Source organism: Nannospalax galili, unplaced genomic scaffold (assembly GCF_000622305.1).
Source record: "Nannospalax galili isolate Female #2095 unplaced genomic scaffold, S.galili_v1.0 scaffold85, whole genome shotgun sequence".
NCBI classification, from domain to species: domain Eukaryota; kingdom Metazoa; phylum Chordata; class Mammalia; order Rodentia; family Spalacidae; genus Nannospalax; species Nannospalax galili.
In genome coordinates, this window is record NW_008358866.1 from 8,739,900 (window position 1) to 8,759,181 (window position 19,282).

Sequence of the window (19,282 nt, forward strand, 5' to 3'; positions counted from 1 at the left end):
GGACCCGGGTTCGATTCCCAGCACCCACATGACAGTTAACAACCACCCTAACTTCAGTTCCAGGGGATCTGTCGCCACCCTCTTCTGACCTCCTCAGGCATTGCATGACATGGGCACACTTACACACATGCAGGCAATACATTCATACACGTAAAATAAAATAAAAATAATAAAATTTTAAAGAAATTAAAATAACAATGATACACTTGACTGAAAAACCATTAATACAAACAATTATCTTTAGGGTATTGAAAGTATCTATTCTACTGATTTCATTGCACCGAAAGCTACCCTATGTGTTTCAAAAGTCATGGAATTCAGTTAATAATATTTTATGCTGGGCGTAAAATATTCAGGACGCAGAGGCAGGCGGATCTCTGTGAGTTCAAGGCCAGCCTGGTCTACATAGTGAGTTCCAGGCCAGCTAGGGCTAACAGGGAGAACCTGTCTCAAAAAGACCAAAAAAGAAAACAACAACAACAACAACAATATATATATATATATATATATATGTAACATTTTATTAATTCATGCCTCTATTTCAGTAGTTTTATTTAAAAATTGTAATGTTACTGGACTTGGTGGTGCACACCTTTAATTCCCGCAGAGGTAGAGGCAGGTGGATTTCTGTGAGTTGGAGGCCAGCCAGGTTTATATAGGGAGTTCCAGGGCTACATAATAAGACCTTATTTTTTTTTTTTTTTTGCACACCCCCCCCTCCCCGGAGCTGAGGACCGAACCCAGGGCCGTGTGCTTGCTAAGCAAGCACTCTACCACTGAGCTAAATCCCCAAAGGACCAAATAAATAAAAAATAAAGAAACAGGTTCAAACTATCTAATACATGACAAAAAGGGCTTGTCTTTGAGAAGATTGGTTTCTAATCACACAGCACAATCAGGATGTATAATCTTTACAAGATTACACATTGTCTCAAGCAGAGCATCATTTATGTATTAATGTATGGAGAGATTTGTATGTATGTTTTCTTTTGAAGTGCAAGTATGACTTTTGCTGGATTTGCCTAGAAGAATGGAAAAAGCATAGTTCTTCAACTGGAGGTTATTACAGATGTACTCGTTATGAAGTCATTCAGCATGTGGAGGAGCAATCCAAGGAGATGACCGTGGAGGTAACACCTGCTTAAGCGTGACCTCCTGTGTATACCTCTTGCATAGGCAGCAGTTTATCAGGATAAATCTACAGTAATGACCTTACTTAACCTATCATATCCTCACAAGCCCTGTCTCCAAATGCAAGTCACATTGGATCCTAGGGCTTCTTTGTGAATTCTGAGGGAATACAAATCAGTCCATTGCAATAAAACCATCAAATAAAACGTCGAAGACGTGGAGTTAGGGATTCATTGTTTTATCACAGAGAGTACAAATGTAAAACTTTGTTCCAAGAGCCTTTAAAATATATTGGTCATTATATTCTCTCAACATAGATGTTTTATTACCCATTACTGATAAAGCTTGTAATCCCTCTGAAGCAATTTTAATGGTAGTTTTAATAAAAATTATTTGTGTATTTTTGTTTCCTAGGCTGAGAAAAAACATAAACGGTTTCAGGAACTTGACAGATTTATGCACTATTACACAAGATTTAAAAACCATGAGCATAGTTACCAGGTATGTCCGAAATCATTTGAAATGAGCTAAATTATTTTGTTAGAGGGGTTGGGTATGGTGATGCCTGCCTTTAATCCGAACGCTTGAGAGGCAGAGGCAGGTGGGTCTCTGTTAGTTCAAGGCCAACCTGATCTACATAGTGAGTTCCAGGCTTATCAGAGCTATGTAGTGAGACCCTATTAAATAAAATTATTTAAATTAATTTATTTCTGTTTCTTTAGTTAGAACAACGCCTTCTTAAAACAGCCAAAGAAAAGATGGAACAATTAAGTAGAGCTCTCAAAGAAAGTAAGTTCTACATTGTATATGTGGTAATTACTATAAAATCTTTCTGTACTAAGTCGGCTCACTGATAGGAGGGTAGTACCCTAAAGAAAGACAATAGGTCCATTAGCCACTTCTGGCACTGTACAGAGTTCTATTTAGCCCTGAATGCATCCTAGCAGATGAAGCTCTGTGACTGGTATCTACTAGACACTTTACCCCTCCTCCTAATGCAGCCTTTGCTGGTACCAGACAGTACCACACCATAGTTTTGCTTACTGTATAAGCAAAAGAGAATGGGTTCTAAAAGGCTTTCCTAGCCTAGTTAAAGGGAGCAAGGTACATAGGTTATGCAGTTGTCACTGAGTACACAAAGATTCTTGTGAAGTCAAACAGAGTTTGAGGCAAAGCCTTGATGGGAAGGCCTAACTTGTGGATTCCCAATTGAAAGTTAGGGGAAAAAAAATCCTTGGGCTGGAGAGATGGCTCAGTGGTTAAGAGCACAGGCTGCTCTTACAGAGGACCCAGGTTCAGTTCCCAGCACCCACATGACAGCCAACAGTCATCTGTAATTCAAGTTCCAGGGGATCTGACATAGCTCTTCTGGCCCCCAATGGGCATTGCACAACATAGGTGCACTTACATTCAGGCATAACATTCAGACATATAAAATAAAATAAATAATTTTTTTAAATCCCTGAATATGGATGGAGTGTTGGTTGCGTCATTAGCACACAGTGTTCCACAATGACTACACAGCACAGAGATTCTAGTGTGCTTGCTTTTAAAAGTCACATTTTTAAAGCATTTATAGTTTTTATGTGAAAAGTATATTGTAAACATGAAATTTTGATGTTATATTTGTTTCAGTTTATAAAATATTGAGTTCTCATACCCTTTTTTGTGAAACTCGTTCCCTAATAACACAGTAGCCATAAGTTAAATAAATTAGAATGTAGGAAGTCTCAATAGCCACCTAGTGACCTTGTTAATTATCAAGTTGAAGACATTATAAATGATATAAATTTACCATACCAATATTAAACTCTGGAAATGTCATCTACAGTGAAACTGGAAGAAAAAAGGTTCACAGAGTATGTATTTCTTTAACAGGGATTTCTATCTCTTCACCTCTAATGTATCCCCAGTGTTTAGAACTGTACCTGACATAGAATAAACATTCAGTGTTTGAAAATGCAAATGGTTGCTTTTACTCAGTATACTAGAGGTTCCAGGAAGCATTGTAAAATAGAAAAACACTAAAAGATAAAACAATTGGAAAGTAGGAAACAGTCTACTTCACATATTTCTCACATGTATTATAATGAAAGACAAGGGGTGTTTGGTTCCCTTTGATTCACATCCTAACTCAGAAACCTACCCTAGGGACTGAGTGTACTCAGACATTGTAGGGTATTCCGTATGTAGCATCTTCTAAAGGCATGCTGAGTCTGATTTTCAGCAATACTTACAATTTTGATAATACAGCTTAATTTCATTTTATTTGCAGTGAAAACAGAGTATTATAATGATAGCATTGCCTTTATTAAAGCAATTTCTTCTCCTTGTTCCTCTTCCTTTATCTCTCTGAAGATTTTTACATATTAGCGTTAAATATCTAGTTGCTTCAAGAATTTAATATCCTTTCCCTTAACAGTATTGTTTTTGAAGGTGCATAGTTATAATTAGGCCTTTAAAAAAAGAAGAAGCAAGTGGCTTAGCAAAGACATTTGTTCAAATTCCTTCATGGCGCCTGGGCCGAAGGGCTGTGCCTTACCTACAAACACAGCACATACACGTCATGTCACACACAAGTGTCTATATAGATTTTTTTTAAGCTAATTGAAATAAGTAGTATATTGCTATTCCAGGTTATCCTTAGGGAATTTTTTAACATAATTGTTTATAAATTCTACAATAAAATACTTGCAAAAGCATTTACTGTGCCTCAATTACTTTATAGCTGAAGGAGGCTGTCCAGATACCACTTTCATTGAAGATGCAGTTCATGTGCTCTTAAAAACTCGGCGTATTCTCAAGTGTTCTTATCCGTATGGATTTTTCTTAGAACCTAAAAGCACAAAGAAAGAAATTTTTGAACTAATGCAAGTAAGATATCTTTTAAAATTATATTTGAAGTGGTAGCAATTATGAAAGCAGGTTTTCTCCTATTCAACTGCTTAACTTTGTTTTGACTAATGTGAAGTGTGAGTAGTAAAACAATTTTATTTTTATTTTAAAATGGTTTATAAGTAAAGGAAAATTAACAAACTAAAATTTTCATTACGTTTAAGTGTATCACTGCAAGGTTTAAATGAGTTCTGAGCTGTGCAAATTCTCAACAGCATTTCTTTATTTTAAACCAGGTGAGGTAGAAATCTGGCCTATTTCTTATGTAACAGAGATTTTTATCTTCAGAGATGAAATGAACCACCTTGAGAACTGCATGAGAAAGTTAGTCTTTACCATTTTATTTCAGAACTACAACTCAAAAGTCATAGCCTAAGCCTACCTCACTATAGCTTACCAAGTGCATTATATAACCTTATTGGAAAGCACCATAGTTTTCCCCATTGTGATTTTTATTTCATCCTTTTAAACTGCCTTCTACTAATTTGTAGTCTACATTTCTTTTAAGGTTCAATATTTGTTTTCTCCAAAAAACCTTTCAGACCTAACCCCAAATCACAGTAGTCTTACCTTGCCTCAGATTCCTTCAGGATTTGTGTAAACTATGTCTCACAGCACACTCTGTACACTTGGCTTGTGCAAATGCCCTGAGTGTACTAGCTTCTTGTTGTTGTGTTTTTCCACATAGACAAATAATAAATTCCTTTTAGACAGCTGACATGCTCCACTACTTGGTAATCTATACCTACGACCTTATTATAAATGCCTATCAAATGAATGCTATTTTCTTGCATGTAGGATTTGAAACATGATCCTTTCATAACCTGAAAAACATAGAAAATATCAAGTGTGTTAAATAGGAAATTATTTCAACATTTGGATAAGTTTCTTACTACAAAAGAAGTAAACCTCACTGAGAACCCAGCTGGACTTTGCATCTGCTTACTAACCCATTCAGCCTGTAACCCTTCTTCCATCTCTTGCTGTAGACAGACCTAGAAATGGTCACCGAAGACCTTGCCCAAAAAGTCAATAGGCCTTATCTTCGTACACCCCGCCACAAGATCATCAAGGCAGCATGCCTTGTGCAGCAGAAAAGGCAAGAATTCCTGGCATCCGTAGCACGTGGAGTTGCTCCTGCAGACTCACCAGAAGCTCCAAGGCGCAGGTAAAGTTTGTGCACTACAGAACCCACCCTGGCCTGAGCCACCAACCAACACAGGACTTTTATTTTTTGTCCAACTAAGACTCGTACTCTTGGAAGTTACTTACACCTAAAACGTAACTGATAAAAGTATGTTAAATTCTTTTTGATATTTTTTCCTCAGTACGATTTCTTTTCTGAATGATTTTGTTTGCTTGTTTGTTGGTCTACCACTGTGCAGCTCTTTGGACTGAGTTAGGCTAAATTAACTTCACATTTCAGAACTCATAATCCAGACTATTCTGATGTGTCACTTCAAATTTAATATGTGTAGTAATATATTATAAACAATTTAGGACATAGAATTTGGAAACTTGGCCAGTTTGTTATGGCCATTTGTATTTTTGTGTTGCCAAGCTGTAAGGAAATGAGAAGTCTTCTATTTATAAGGTTACTTAAATCATCCACTGTCATCCCTTAAAGAGCAGCAGTTTGGGTTGTTATGTTCCAAATACTTGTACATACTTCTGCCATTATAAATTAAAGTATATTTCTTGTTTATTATAATTGACAGCACTAGAAAATCCTTTGACCTTATTTTTACATAAATATAAATAAATATTTACTTACAAAATGAAAATGAAAGCAATCAGAATACTTTTCTATAACGTGGTCATTTTTATTTTCTCTATTGTATCACACAAGTGTAAAGAAACTTAGAATTTTTTTTAAATATAATGGGCTGGACATGGTGGTGCATGCCTTTAATCCCAGCACTCGAAGCAGAGGCAGGCCTCTGTAAATTCAAGGTCTGCATGACGGGTTCCAGGCTAGCTATGGCTACATAGTGGGACCTGTCCTAACAAAGCCAAAACTAATAATAATAGTGGAAGTAATTGTATTTTAGTAGTGAATCTACTTTGATTTGACAAATTATAATCAGAAGAATTAAAAGTAATGTTCAAAGGGTGAGGGTCTGGTTTTATACTTTGTAGTATTGATAATAAATCAAACGGTGTGTCTAATTTCTTTGTAGCTTTGCTGGTGGAACATGGGATTGGGAATATTTAGGATTTGCATCACCTGAGGTAATTGTTTTGCTGGGGCTTTTATTTTCATATTTTTTTCCTTCATGCAACCCTGCTTGCATTTGCGCCTTCCCCTGTTCTAAATCTTCTGAAATTATCAGTGATGCTCTCTTTCTTTTGTAACAGAAATGCCTTGACAGAGCTGGCATTCAGCTGTTTATTATATTGGAGTATAACAGTACATTCCCCTTATATTAATCTGAATTACTAAATGAATTTAGTCAAATATATACAGTATAAATTTTTGGAAGCATCTAGTTTATTAATAGAGCTATGAATTTTATTTAGTAGACTTGTGTATTTATTTTAGTCTGAACATATTAAAAACCTAAGTGAACTTTTTTTTTGAGGTTGCTGCAACCACCTGAAATAAGTGATTTGTAATCATTTGCTAAGGTGGAAACTTACAAAACAAACAGTAATTATGTCTGTACAGAAAAATGCTGTGCCTGTTTCCTTCTTGCTTCCCTTTAAGACTTTCATACTTTTCTTGGTTTCTTGTTATTATTATTGACAAACCATTTTTAAAATACAGAGATTTTCAAACAGTTAATACTTTAAATAGCAATTGCAGCAAATAAAATTAAGACCTAGTAAAAATCTTAGTTATGTGGCTGTTTCCTGAGACTTAAATTCCCACTGTCACTGTTTTGTCTGATGTTAAAATAGTTTTAACAGTTCTTTCCATTCTGGTCTCCTTTGTTCTTTATAAAATAATACGTCATTTGATAATACTTGAATTTACTTCTTGTGAAGGGGATGACAAATGATGAAACCTTTGTTCATCATCGTTGCCCAATTGTTTTTTGAAGCTGAAAGACAGTAGAAGCAATTCTCAAGAAATGACTATGGCTTATTTAAATCAGATGCTTCCTTTCTCAGCTGCTCAGGATACTTTGCAATCACCCTGAGGCCTTTTGTATTGGTAGATAAATGCAGGAAAATAGACTTGAGTTTCTGCTTTGAGCAGAAATTTTAAATACACTTAAATTGCAAACATAATTAATATATTGATGAAGTTTTTAACTAGGAAACAAATTAAAAACCTTATTATTTACCCAATCCTAGGCTTAATGTTTCAGTGTCATAATATCATTACATTTTGGGGGGATGTTGAAATTTTCCACCTAAAAAAATAAGTTTCTTTCATTAAAATTCGGGAACAATTTAGCAAAAATAAAACTTTTTTGAACTCACAATCATTTATGTATCATTCTACAGCATCTGCCTCTGACAGTAACTTTAGGAATCCTGAAATCTTTGGGCTTGCTATTACACATGACTGTCTCTGAAATTTCTTTTATATGTCTGCCATGGTAACACATGCTTATAATGGCAACACTCAGGAAGCAGTGGCAGGTGGATCATTGCAGGCTCAAGGCCTGTCTAGGCTACACAGTAAGTTCAGGACCAGCCAAGACTATATAGTGAGACTTTTGTCCCAAAGCAAAAGAAAAAAATGTTATATTTGACCAAAATAATTTACTCCTAAAAGTGTTGGGTGTATTGCAATTCTTTACATCGAATCTAAATAATTAACATATTGTTGGGCTGGAGAAATGACTCAGCTGTTAAGAGCACTGGCCTCTCTTATAGAGGACCTGAGTTTGGTTCCCAGCACCCATGTGGTGGCTAACAACCATCTGTAACTCCAGTTCCAGGGGATTTGATGCCTTCTTTTGGCCTCCATGGGCATTGCATGCATGTGGTACACTCACATATATGCAGGCAAAACACTCATACACATAAAAATATAAAAGAGTACATTGTGAGACTTACATATTTTTGTACTTAACTATCAGAAGTAACTGCCCAAATTAAAGATTTTTAAGTTGATTCTTTGCCTTAATGTTAATTATGGGAAATAATGTTACCATATTCCACAGACTTTAAGGCCCAAGTTTACATTTTTTTCACTTAATTTCATCATACTCTCATTAAATTGATTTGACTAAGCCTGTGGCAGGCATAAATATTTGTTTCACGCTACTTTTAGGGCAGTGGAGCTTAGTGAGAAGAAGGAAGCCTTAAGATCTCGGGAACACATGAATTCAAGTTCTAGTTCTGTAACTTTCTAAGAGCTTAGGTTGTATTTTCCCTTATTTTCTCATCTTTAAAATTGGGAGGACGGAAATTCTGGCAGGATTAGGGTGTCCATGAAGACACTGATAAAATTGTCCAGTAAATGCTAGCTGTTACATAAAACAGAAAACTGGCAACAAAGAATCTGATGGCTTTTAAAAAAATCTTCTCTATGATCTTAACACTCTCACACCATTTGGAGCATCCTGTTTTTTCATATGCTCATTGAAAAGTTTAGAATTCCTTGGAAATACTCAGATAATTTCATGAGAAACTATTTTAAACCTGTTGCATCATGACAGAATACCATTTAGAGTTTTCTGTGAGCATAACTAGAACTAGAACAAGTTTGTTTTGCAGTTTTTAAATTGTTTTGTTTTCTTAAATTCCAAATACGAATAGTCTATGATCAGTAATAGTTCATATAATTCAGAATAGCTTTGTACTATCGTCTTCTAAAAGTAAGTACGTTCTCCCTAAATATGAACCTTTAAATGAGGTAAAATTCTCCTGCTGTCTTTGTCTAGGAGATATGGTGTCTACACTAGTCCTGCAGCCATAATGATATAGTAAGTCATCCAGTCCAAGAGTATAGGCCTCTCGGAAGAATAAATACTGCCCAGACAACAAGGAGTATTACAAGACTACATGACCCTACAGGCACTGGGTCTTTCATTCATTGGCTTCTAGCCTGGTAGGATGCCTCCCATCTAGATAGATGGAGTTTAAATAAATTTAAGTATCTAACGATTGATTGATTGATCCAGATAGGTATGGTGTGAAAGTTTTGTAGCATATAGCCTGTTTTCTCTTATCCCTAATACTTTCACAAGTATATTGAATACTCAGAAGTAACTAAGATAAATCATAAATCTGAGGATCTTAGTGTTTAACCCCAGGAGAGTCTACAATAACTCTCAAAATTAGCCTTTTTATGCTGTCATACACCCTGACATCTCATTTAATCTCATTTCATATCACTGAAATCTGTAGCAGATACCTCAGATATAGCCTCTGTAGTAACAAACCTATCGTAAATTGTTGTCACAAATGTAAAACAAACTCTTGGACATTTACCTGATTCCCAAAAGCTAAATAAAAAATACTTCCCTGTGTTAAAGATAATACCACATGTTTGCTGATGAAAAAAGGAAGCTCAATGATGTATTATTTTCAAGCTAACCTAGCGTATTTCTTTTAATCATTCGACTTATGAGTGTGGTATGTAGTAGACACAAAGTTTCAGTGATTCGGCAAGTACTTAACAGTGCGTATCATTTGGGGTTTTCTACTTTTATAACTCCTTCCTGCTCCTGCCCACTGGCCCTCCTTGCATATATCACAATCACTTTGGAAAAACTAGACTCTCAGGGAAAGCCTAACATCTATTAGTAAAATGGTTGTGGTACCAGTTGTAATTTTAGATAAGACCCTTGAAAGCATCAAGTATCTGAAGTAACTAACACCCAGTTAACACCCAACACTGGAGCTTGAAAGTATTCCCAATTAAGTCAGTTTAAGTGATGACCATTAGAAAGCTTTCTTTTTACATTTACCTTTTTCATTTTCTTGGCATGGCAAAACTTTTTGCTTTTCTAAAGCCAATTGATTTTATAACGTATAAAATCACACATTTTTTTTCTCCTGGAGAAAAGTGTGATCTTTGTTTTATTTGCATTTTTAAATTTTGCATGCTCTCCTGTATTTTATAACCTTTGGTTTATGCAGGAATATGCTGAATTTCAGTATCGGAGGAGGCATAGACAGCAGCGCCGTCGAGGAGATCTGCACAGCCTGCTCAGTAATCCTCCAGACCCTGATGAGCCAAGTGAAAGCACTTTTGGTGAGCTGTGGGGAAATGTCGCTTAGGTGTTTAGTTGTTTGAATTTATCTTTAAAATTGGCTTATGTCAGTGTTTATGAGTTTGTAATTTAGGTTCACAGTAGATGAGCAAGCGCCTCTATTTTCACATGATAAAGAAAACAGGAAGCTTAAAAACTATGAGGTAGGACAGTCCTGGACCCATCTCTGCTGTAAAGTCAGTTGTGTATCTTTAATCAAGGTACTTGCCATCTCTTAATTTTCAGTTCCCTAGCCTAAAGAAGCAATAGAAACAATTTACTTCATGCGTTCACAATGACCATCAAAATAGGTAATGCATGTAAAATACCTTGTGAGCACTCAATAAAATGTAGCTGTTGATACCATTACTACACTTATTTTACTCTGTAAATTTTTTTTTTACTCTGTAAGTTTAGTTGGACTCTTGTAGGATACCTCTCAAACTTATACAGGATTAGAAACCAGAGCCTGAAATATCCAAGTGCCTTGAGGAATTGGGGCCTTAGTTTTCCTGGAGATATTCTTAAAAAACAGAGAGAACTATTTTAATTATTTGATTTTTAAATGTTAAGTTATTAGTTGCAAAATCTCTATAGACCATTGAGAGGGACTACATATTTGTTCTTTGGGCTATTGTAATTCCAAAACTCTAATTTTAAGAAATCTGAAGGAAGGGGCTGGAGAGATGGCTCAGAAACTAAGTACACTGCTTTCACAGAGGACCCAGGTTCTGTTCCCAGCACCCACATGGCAGCTAACAGCCCCTCTGTAACTCCAGTTCCAAGGGATCTGACATGTGCATATGAACATGAGTTTTTCACTAGCACCAAAAGAGAACTTGCCATTTTAAAAAGATGCACAAAAAGAACAGAGTCTGACTTGTCACTAATTCTCTGTGGTACCATTGCTTTCAATCAGATATCCCAGAGGGTGGTAGTGGCCGCAGGCCTGGCGCATCCGTGGTGAGTTCTGCATCTATGAGTGTGCTGCACAGCTCTTCTCTGCGTGACTATACCCCTGCCAGTCGCTCAGAAAACCAGGACTCTCTTCAGGTATAGCCTTGCTGGTGGTGCTCACCACCCATGTTTTTGCTCTTTGTGTACTTAGTGGTTCCTTAGTTGTACTGTTTTCCCTTTTCTTCCTTTTGTGATAAAATTGTTGTTTCAATGATAGGGTACATGTAAATGTTCCTGCATTTCATATTTATATTTTTTGCCTTTAGCATAATGAAAGAAAATTATGATAATATTTACATATATAAAAGAGCCTCTATAAATGGAAGTAGTATTAGTTACCTGATAAAGCAAGACTGGTAAATATGATTAGATAAGTTATTTTTCCTTTAATCACATTTTAAAGTGGTTTTACTTTCTGTTGCCTTAGGCTCTGAGTTCCTTGGATGAAGATGATCCCAATATACTTCTTGCAATACAATTGTCACTTCAAGAGTCTGGACTGGCCATCGATGAAGAAACTAGAGATTTCCTCAGTAATGAAGCATCCCTAGGAGCTATAGGCACTTCTTTACCTTCCCGGCTGGACTCTGTCCCCATGAATACAGATAGTCCTCAGGCCGCTCTGAGCAGCTCTGAGCTATTGGAACTTGGTGACAGCCTCATGAGACTGGGAGCAGAAAGTGACCCATTTTCAACTGACACTTTGAGTTCACACCCTCTCAGTGAGGCAAGAAGTGATTTCTGTCCTTCATCTAGTGACCCTGATTCAGCTGGCCAGGACCCCAATGCCAGTGACAATCTTCTTGGCAATATTATGGCTTGGTTTCATGACATGAACCCTCAAAGCATTGCCCTGATACCCCCAGCAGCAGCCACAGAAGTCAGTGCAGGTCCTCAGCTTCCCTGTGTCAAAGATGATGGGTCAGAAGGGGTGAGGGACATGGACCTAGTACCACCAGAAGACTCACTGCCTGAAGATGCAGGTGTGCATGAAGGTGGAAGGACCCAGATAGAAGAAAATCCTTTGGAAAAGAATATTCTGCCTGAGGAAGGATTGTCTCAGGCTGGTGACCATAGTAACGAGGCAGCCAATAGAGGGGATGAGTCAGATGTTGTCAGTCAAACCTCAGGTGACTGGCTGGAGCAAGTACATTTAGTATGAACTGCGCACGTTTACTCTCCAGGTGAATTGCAGGTACAAGTGGTATGCTAGGTGGAATATGCTTTATAGTGAAATTTGATCCACTTAATTCCAACTCAATTATAAACCACTGGTGTCAGGATTGACTGACTATAAAGGCATTCCCTTCAGCGATAGCCTCAGTTGTGATTTTCACCTTACAGGCTTTGTTTATCCCCTTTTTGCTGACAAAAAGAACAGCAGGAGAAAAGGAGAAACACAGATGAAATAACTAGGTTGTAGTACACATTCTGAGAGAATGCAGTGCTCTGTTTAGCCCAGAGTTGGCAATAGTTAAGTTGAATTTAAATCAGACGCTTACTCTGTAATCTTTGGATGGCTTTTCTCTTTAAAAAAAATAAATACAGAGCTTTCTTCATTTTAGAAGTTCAGTTAGACAGATCTGATAACCTGTATGTCCTCAGTCTCTCCATAACCTCCTTTACTTCTGAGCAGTGTGAGTTGAGGTGTCCATGCTTCTTTGAGTACTGCATCTACCACAGTGAGATTAGTTTTCATTTTCACATGAATCAAAGATTTCCTCTCATGTCTATTTACAGTCCAGTTGTGCCAAACTCTGACTTGTGCACTGACTAACAAGACGTTCAGGTGTGCCGCGTCCTAGCGGGCTCCAGGGCAGTGTCAGTGTTCTTGGGAGTAAAAGGTGCCACTCAGTAGCAATGATGTTCCCGAATTTAATGGGCTTTTTTTGCCATGGAAACTGCATTTAAATAAATGTAGTCTGTAGTTAACTAAACCTAATGCTGCTGTTAAAAACAGTTTATTTTAATATTAAAATACAGTTGATTAGCAACGGCGGTGCTGTATTTTAAGAGACACTTTATTGGAAGTGCAATCATAGTTCTTTGTTTTCACAGTTTTACAGTGTATTCTAATTACTAATGGGTGCAATTACTTTTAATGGTGTTTTATAAAATAGAAAAAGTGGAGTTTTCATTAGTTATATTAAATCCCACAGTTATTTTAAAAAAAAAATCAATAAAACATCCTACGCAACATGTTACCGTGCCTTTGCCTAACCTAAATGGATAGTTGCCAGTTAAGTCAGTAATTCACATTTCATTGTCTCTTTTGAAGTAACTATGCTATGAATTGCAAAGATCTCCATGAAACCACCCATGGCCTTGCCTTTATAGTAAATAGTAACAATTAAATGTTCAGTTCGTTTGCCTAGATAGCAAATGCTGACATGTGTTTGTTCTCTTACACAATACTCATTTGCTGTGTGATTACTGTTTAGTATTGAAGAAATCAGCTTCCTAGTTATCAGTGTCTTACTGTGAAGAAATAATTGGTTTTAGTTGTAATTAAGATACAGTGGTACAGTGTGTAATTAAAACTAGAGTAAACTGTTGGAATGGCTGTTTTACTTGCATATTATTAAAACTAGCATAACATAAACAAGATAGATACACACAACACTCCATTTAATGTTTTGCCAGATTGTTACCAGAAATCTCCAGAAACCAAAATTTCCATGTTGACTTTGTACAGGGAAGTCCTAGACTGGGTAAAAGATTGTATTTAATATTGATATCCATGATTGTCATGGGGTTTTTTTATTACTTTTTTTCAGACCTTGTTTTTGAAATATTCTTCTACTTTGAATTCATATGGCCAAGACATTATATTAGAGTATTTAATATTCCCCCAACTCCCCTAGGATAAACTGTTTGGGAGTTACTCCATGGATATCAAAGGTCCCTATTGCAGTTACCACAACATTGATACCAGTACCTATTATAAGTCAGTGGGGATAAATACTAACTTTTTCCACAGTGTATTACTGTATATTAAGCTGAAATAGTCCATTAAAGGATTTTTTTACAGATTTATTTGGGATTAAAAATATTAACATCATTAGGTTTTTGAGACGTAGTTGCAAGTTTTCCAGTAGAAAGCATTTGCATCGCTGGAGGCGTGGTGCACAGCTGCAGCGAGGAGAGGAGGGTACTCTGTGAGAAAATGCATTTGTGGTGGGTTCTGGTTTCCTTACACCCTGTGCAGTGTCCTTTGTTTCTGTGCTGGTCTCTCCTGAGCATGAAGACCGATCATTATCCAGTTTGTATTTCCTTGGTACATATTTTAAAAACAACACAGTCATTGACTTTACAGTTCAGTAATAACGTTTGGCAAAGCCTATTTTGTAAACAAGTTAATTTTATAATGTAAAAAAAGCTAATCTAACCTTGACTTGTTATTTGCACTTTCATAATCTATACTTGATACATTCCCACTTTATATACAGTAGGACTCTACAAACGTGTAGATGTTTGGCCAAATGAATGCTGTTAATAATATGTAAAATTCTTTGATTAAACATTTATTACTTAAACTATTTCCATTTTTGTCTCATTAAATTACAAACTTCATTTTTAAACAATTTGGGAAGCTTAATTTGCTTCATATTAAATACCCTCCAATATGATGGGATTAGTTTGGTTCTGATATATAATTGATTAGTGCCCAGTATTTTTACACTAGCCCATTTGCTGAGCATTGTATACCCCAAAGACAAATCTGCTTTCACAATATGACAGTGTGCTAAAAATTATGAACTTAATGTTCATTTTATCACTATAGCTTTAGAAGAAAATATTTTTCCTTGAAATCTCATAGAAACACACAGAGAAATAGTACAGATAAGATATGTTTTGTGAACCTAGGGGGTGGACAGGTGTGCCATGTGAATAAAATGCCCTGCTTCCCCACTGCTTCATTCTCCATCCCTTCTGGTAATAGCACAGGCCTCAGCATCCAACCATCAGTGTACGTGCATTAGTTCCAGGCCACCAGCTGGTACTTCACAGACTCTGCCATTGGCTAAGCACTTAAAGTCATGTCATTTTATTGATGCCTGTCATTTTGTGCATCTGAAACAGCCATCAGTGTCCATGTTCTGAGCTATTCCTTAAATATTGTTTATTGCAGCTGCTGGTCTCATCTTTGTTCCCTTTAGTCTTAGATATTTGTTGCTTTAACCTGTTATAAGTTAAAATCTGAGACTTACCAAAGTTTGGTTGTTATTTTAGAACAGTTATAGTTAGTGTGTATCTAAAGACTGAAACTTTGGAATCTACATACTAAAATCATGATATGAATTGGGACTGGGGTAGGAGGTAAAGACCAAAATTATAATCCCATAGGGAAAAAAAAATGTTCAGTGCTCGGCACTTAGGGCTGTTGTCTCACCTCAGTATTGTGCTAATGGCATAATTATGGGGTCTTCCTTTCAGCTACAGTTGCCTTGTCAGCAGAGCCAGGAGACAAGATCTCTAGAAAGAAAAATGGCTGTTTCTAGAATGTCTCTTATGACAGTTGTTATTTTAGCAACAGGCAGGGCTTTTGATGTTTGTTTTTGTTTTCTTTTCGCTGTGCTGGGGATTGAGACCAGTAGTTCATAAAGAAAGATGGACCAGAAGTGTCCTGTAGCTTTCACTCGGTTCTTGTAATTGATGAGTAGCTGACAAACCGGAGGCCAAACGTTTGAAGGAATTGATTTCAAAGTCTTTGAAACTAATTTGTCTGTGTTCTTGGTCAGGCTGTCTGTCATCTCTTAGTCCCTTGTCTGATTGAGTGCTTCTTGTGCAAGGGCCTACGTGGTGTGAGGCATTGGTTTATAGACAAGAGACAAATACACAAGAAGAGTAAACAGAACAACACTGAAAAGGCTTCAAGCTCTTAGTCCCCTCTGTTCCAACACAGCCTGCTACATGTACAGAGACTGCAAGGCTCTGGCAACAATTTGCCTGGACCATTCAGGATTTATCTAGAACCTTAAAGACAACAGGCTTAACTGTCTGCTATAAAAATTGTGAGTTTCTCATGCTGAGTATTCTTTAAATGCTTACGGAACCCACTCATCACCAGTACCATCCAGGCCCATGTGTTACCTGGAACTAGAGGCATGCAGGACTGACACAAATGGGCCAGTGTCATCCTGCAGGCTGAGCTTGGGGATAGAGTCCTTTGCTTCCTACCCCAGAGTCTCCTGTCTTGCCCAACATGCCTGAGACTGTGACAGTGTAACCAGTTTGTAAGAAGGATAAAATGGGCCAGGGATGGTGGCACAGACATTTAATCCCAGCACTTGGGAGGCAGAGGCAAGGCAATGCTGTGTAAGTTCAAGGCCAGCCTGGCCTACATAGTATTCCAGGCAAGCCAGGGCTACAGGGAGACCCTGCCTTTAAAAAAAAAAAAAAAAAAGGAGGAGGGGGGGGAGGAGGGGGAGGGGAGGAGGAGGAGGAGGAGGAGGAGGAAGAACAGGAGGAGGAACAGCAGCAGCCAGGGATGGTGGCGCCTGCCTTTAATCCGAGCACTCAGGAGGCAGAGGCAGGCGGATCTTTGTGAGTTCAAGGCCAGCTTGGTCTACATAGTGAGTTCCAGGACAGCTGTGGCTACAGAGAGACCCTGTCTCAAGACCAAAAAAAAGGGGCTGGAGAGATGGCTCAGTGGTTCAGTGGTTAAGAGCACTGGCTGCTCTTGCAGAGGACCTGGAGTCCATTCACAGCACCCACATGGTGGCTAACAATTCTCTGTAACTCCAGTTCCAGGGGAATGTGACCCTTTTCTGACGTCTGCAGACATTGCATGACACTTATTTACGTGCAGGCAATACACATATACACATAAAAGAAAAATAAATATTAAAAAAAAAAAGAAAGTCTTTGGCAGGGGCAGTAGGATGCTGACAGATTACATTTTCTAGAAAAGAAACCATAAGCCAAAAGAGTATTATCATGAAAGTGTAAGACCCCTGGGGATATAGTAGAGAACGCTCTCACCCAAGTAATGGGTATGAGGTGAAGTGAGGACTGGGGGAGACCTCTGGATTCCCACAGTCCTACCTGTTAATGAACACAGATTTAGCTAATGTTTAGAGGCTTAGCCACTAGAGTACAGCTTGAAGTGAGCTGTCCAGTTGGTGTGTGGCTTGTTGCTCTGGCAGACGAGCAGAGGAAGGGGTGTTTCCATGGCACAGTTGGCAGTTCTCCATGGACCCAGCTGAAAGGCAGTGTGGCTCTGACTGCTGAGTCAAGGAGTGGCAAAATAAGAACCTTGGTCTCTAAGTGGATAGACTGAAACAATGGAAGGTCTTTGATTAACAGTCAGGCACTGTTCCAATGCAAAAGCGAATGTAAAGCTCTCCCTTAAAGTGTGAAGCAGGCAGGGCCCCTGCAAGCTGTACACAGTGCTGGGTATAGGTGGTGCAGAAGGTGCCAAAGACTAGTGGCTATGTCCAGGGGAGAAAGTTCCAGGGCCCTGTTCCCTGGATGCTGAGAGGCATCACCATGGCCACAGGACAGTAGCTGTTGATGCTCAGGCCCTGGAGCAAGGGCTGCAGTAGAAAAGAGCTAATGTGCTTCTTCCCTGCAGCTAGCCTAACTCCCACCTGGTTGGGGAGCAGTGTGACCTGGCACACATTTGCTACCTTTTGCTACTGCCACATACAGTTGACATTCTCAACTCTCCTCCATCTTTTCCTGTATTGAACATGGGTTTGGAGCATGTTCTGTAATGGTGAAAGGAAACTAAAGGTATCGTGTGAGTGGAGTCCTTTAGGCAATCTAATGCAGTGCCCTCCAAATCTGAATGTATACTAAAATTGATGTTATAGACCCACTACTTGTTTCATGACTGTCAATGGGATTCCCACTTCCAGGGGCTTCCACATATTAAGAAGAGCAGCACATGTAAATCGATCCTCAGCCTTCCTTGCAACCCCCTCCCTGGTAGTCAAGCAGAAACAAGGTAGGAGCTCCAGGGAGAGGGACTGAGTCAGAGACTCCTCTTCCCAGCACAGCATTACCACCTGCCAGATGTAGCCTCGAAGCACACCCATTTTGAAAACAATTGTTTAAACAATGCCTGACCCATGGAAGCCCTGAGACATGCTGCTCTGACATCTAGACTTTGGGTAGACCAGCTTGAATTGGAGGATTAAATAAGATGCAAAATCAAATGAGCCTTGCTAGTTAATAGGAATGCTGTGTTTGAGAGTGTAGGGAACCTGGCCCTGTAAGTATCACAGTTTTACCTGAATGAGAGCCGCCCTTCTGAGGGAATGTTTCCAACTCCACTACCTGAAGCAGAGTCAGTAGTTAGTGGAGAATCCCAGGCCACAGGTGATGACTTTCTTCAGTTGCTTGGTGGTGACTTATACCAGATTACAGCAAGGTGTTTTGTTTTGTTTGTTGTTTGCTTTCAGTGCTGAGGATCAAACCCAGGGCCTCCTACAAGCTTGTCAAACACACTGCCACTGAACTACACCCTCAAGACCCAGTAAGATTTTTTGGCTTTTTTGGTTATAGATAAGATGAAATGTAACAAATTTTTTTCAGCTTATTGTGATAAAGGTACAAAAGGAGGAAGCATAGTGTCTTCAAAGGTGACACTGTCATAAATGGTGTGAGGCAGACAGAAATAGGAACCTCTGTCTGTGATTCACACCTTACCTAAAGTGGATTAGAGAATAGAAGACTTCTGCAGTACAGTGGGTGGAATTTAGAACCACACACATGCTAGGTAAGTGTGGGTGTAAGACTTAAATTTGAGAATTTAGAGCAGGAAACAATTTCCAGATGATATCAAGACCATAATCCATGAAGGAAGAAAGCAAATTTAGGCAGAATGTGAAAGACTCTATGAAGAAAATGAAAGACAGAGGTTAGCCTGTGAGGAGGTGTTTGCAAACAGATCTGAAGACTCCTAAGATGGACAAAAGATATGAAGAGATGCTTCACCAAAGAAAGCAAATGAAGGGCTGGGGAGATGCCATAATGGCTAAGAGTGCTTGCTCTGCAAGCATGAAGTTTGGAACCCCAGCACCCATGTAAAAAGTCAGGCATGGCTGTGCATGCCTGTAACCCCAGTGGAGTGGGGGAGGAGACGGGCAGATCCTGGAAGCTCGCTAGCCAGCTAGGCTAACTGAAACAGCTTGCAG

The 19,282-nt window shown here is 38.3% G+C and overlaps 1 protein-coding gene across 3 annotated transcripts in view; it reads left to right on the forward strand.

Moving 5' to 3' along the window:
- The window catches only part of Ankib1 (ankyrin repeat and IBR domain containing 1), a 142,102-nt gene extending 127,425 nt beyond the window's left edge, over nucleotides 1-14,677 (forward strand). For 2 of the 3 annotated variants that reach the window (XM_008822540.2, XM_029558357.1), the window contains exons 12-20: nucleotides 996-1,130; nucleotides 1,546-1,632; nucleotides 1,854-1,920; nucleotides 3,860-4,005; nucleotides 5,016-5,194; nucleotides 6,207-6,258; nucleotides 10,069-10,183; nucleotides 11,101-11,234; nucleotides 11,566-14,677. In XM_008822540.2, the coding sequence (XP_008820762.1) occupies nucleotides 996-1,130; nucleotides 1,546-1,632; nucleotides 1,854-1,920; nucleotides 3,860-4,005; nucleotides 5,016-5,194; nucleotides 6,207-6,258; nucleotides 10,069-10,183; nucleotides 11,101-11,234; nucleotides 11,566-12,300 (1,650 nt within the window). In that variant the 3' untranslated portion in view covers nucleotides 12,301-14,677. The remainder of the gene's footprint in view (nucleotides 1-995; nucleotides 1,131-1,545; nucleotides 1,633-1,853; nucleotides 1,921-3,859; nucleotides 4,006-5,015; nucleotides 5,195-6,206; nucleotides 6,259-10,068; nucleotides 10,184-11,100; nucleotides 11,235-11,565) is intronic. The other variant, XM_008822541.3, reaches the window with a different exon arrangement.
- Nucleotides 14,678-19,282: the final 4,605 nt, after the last annotated feature.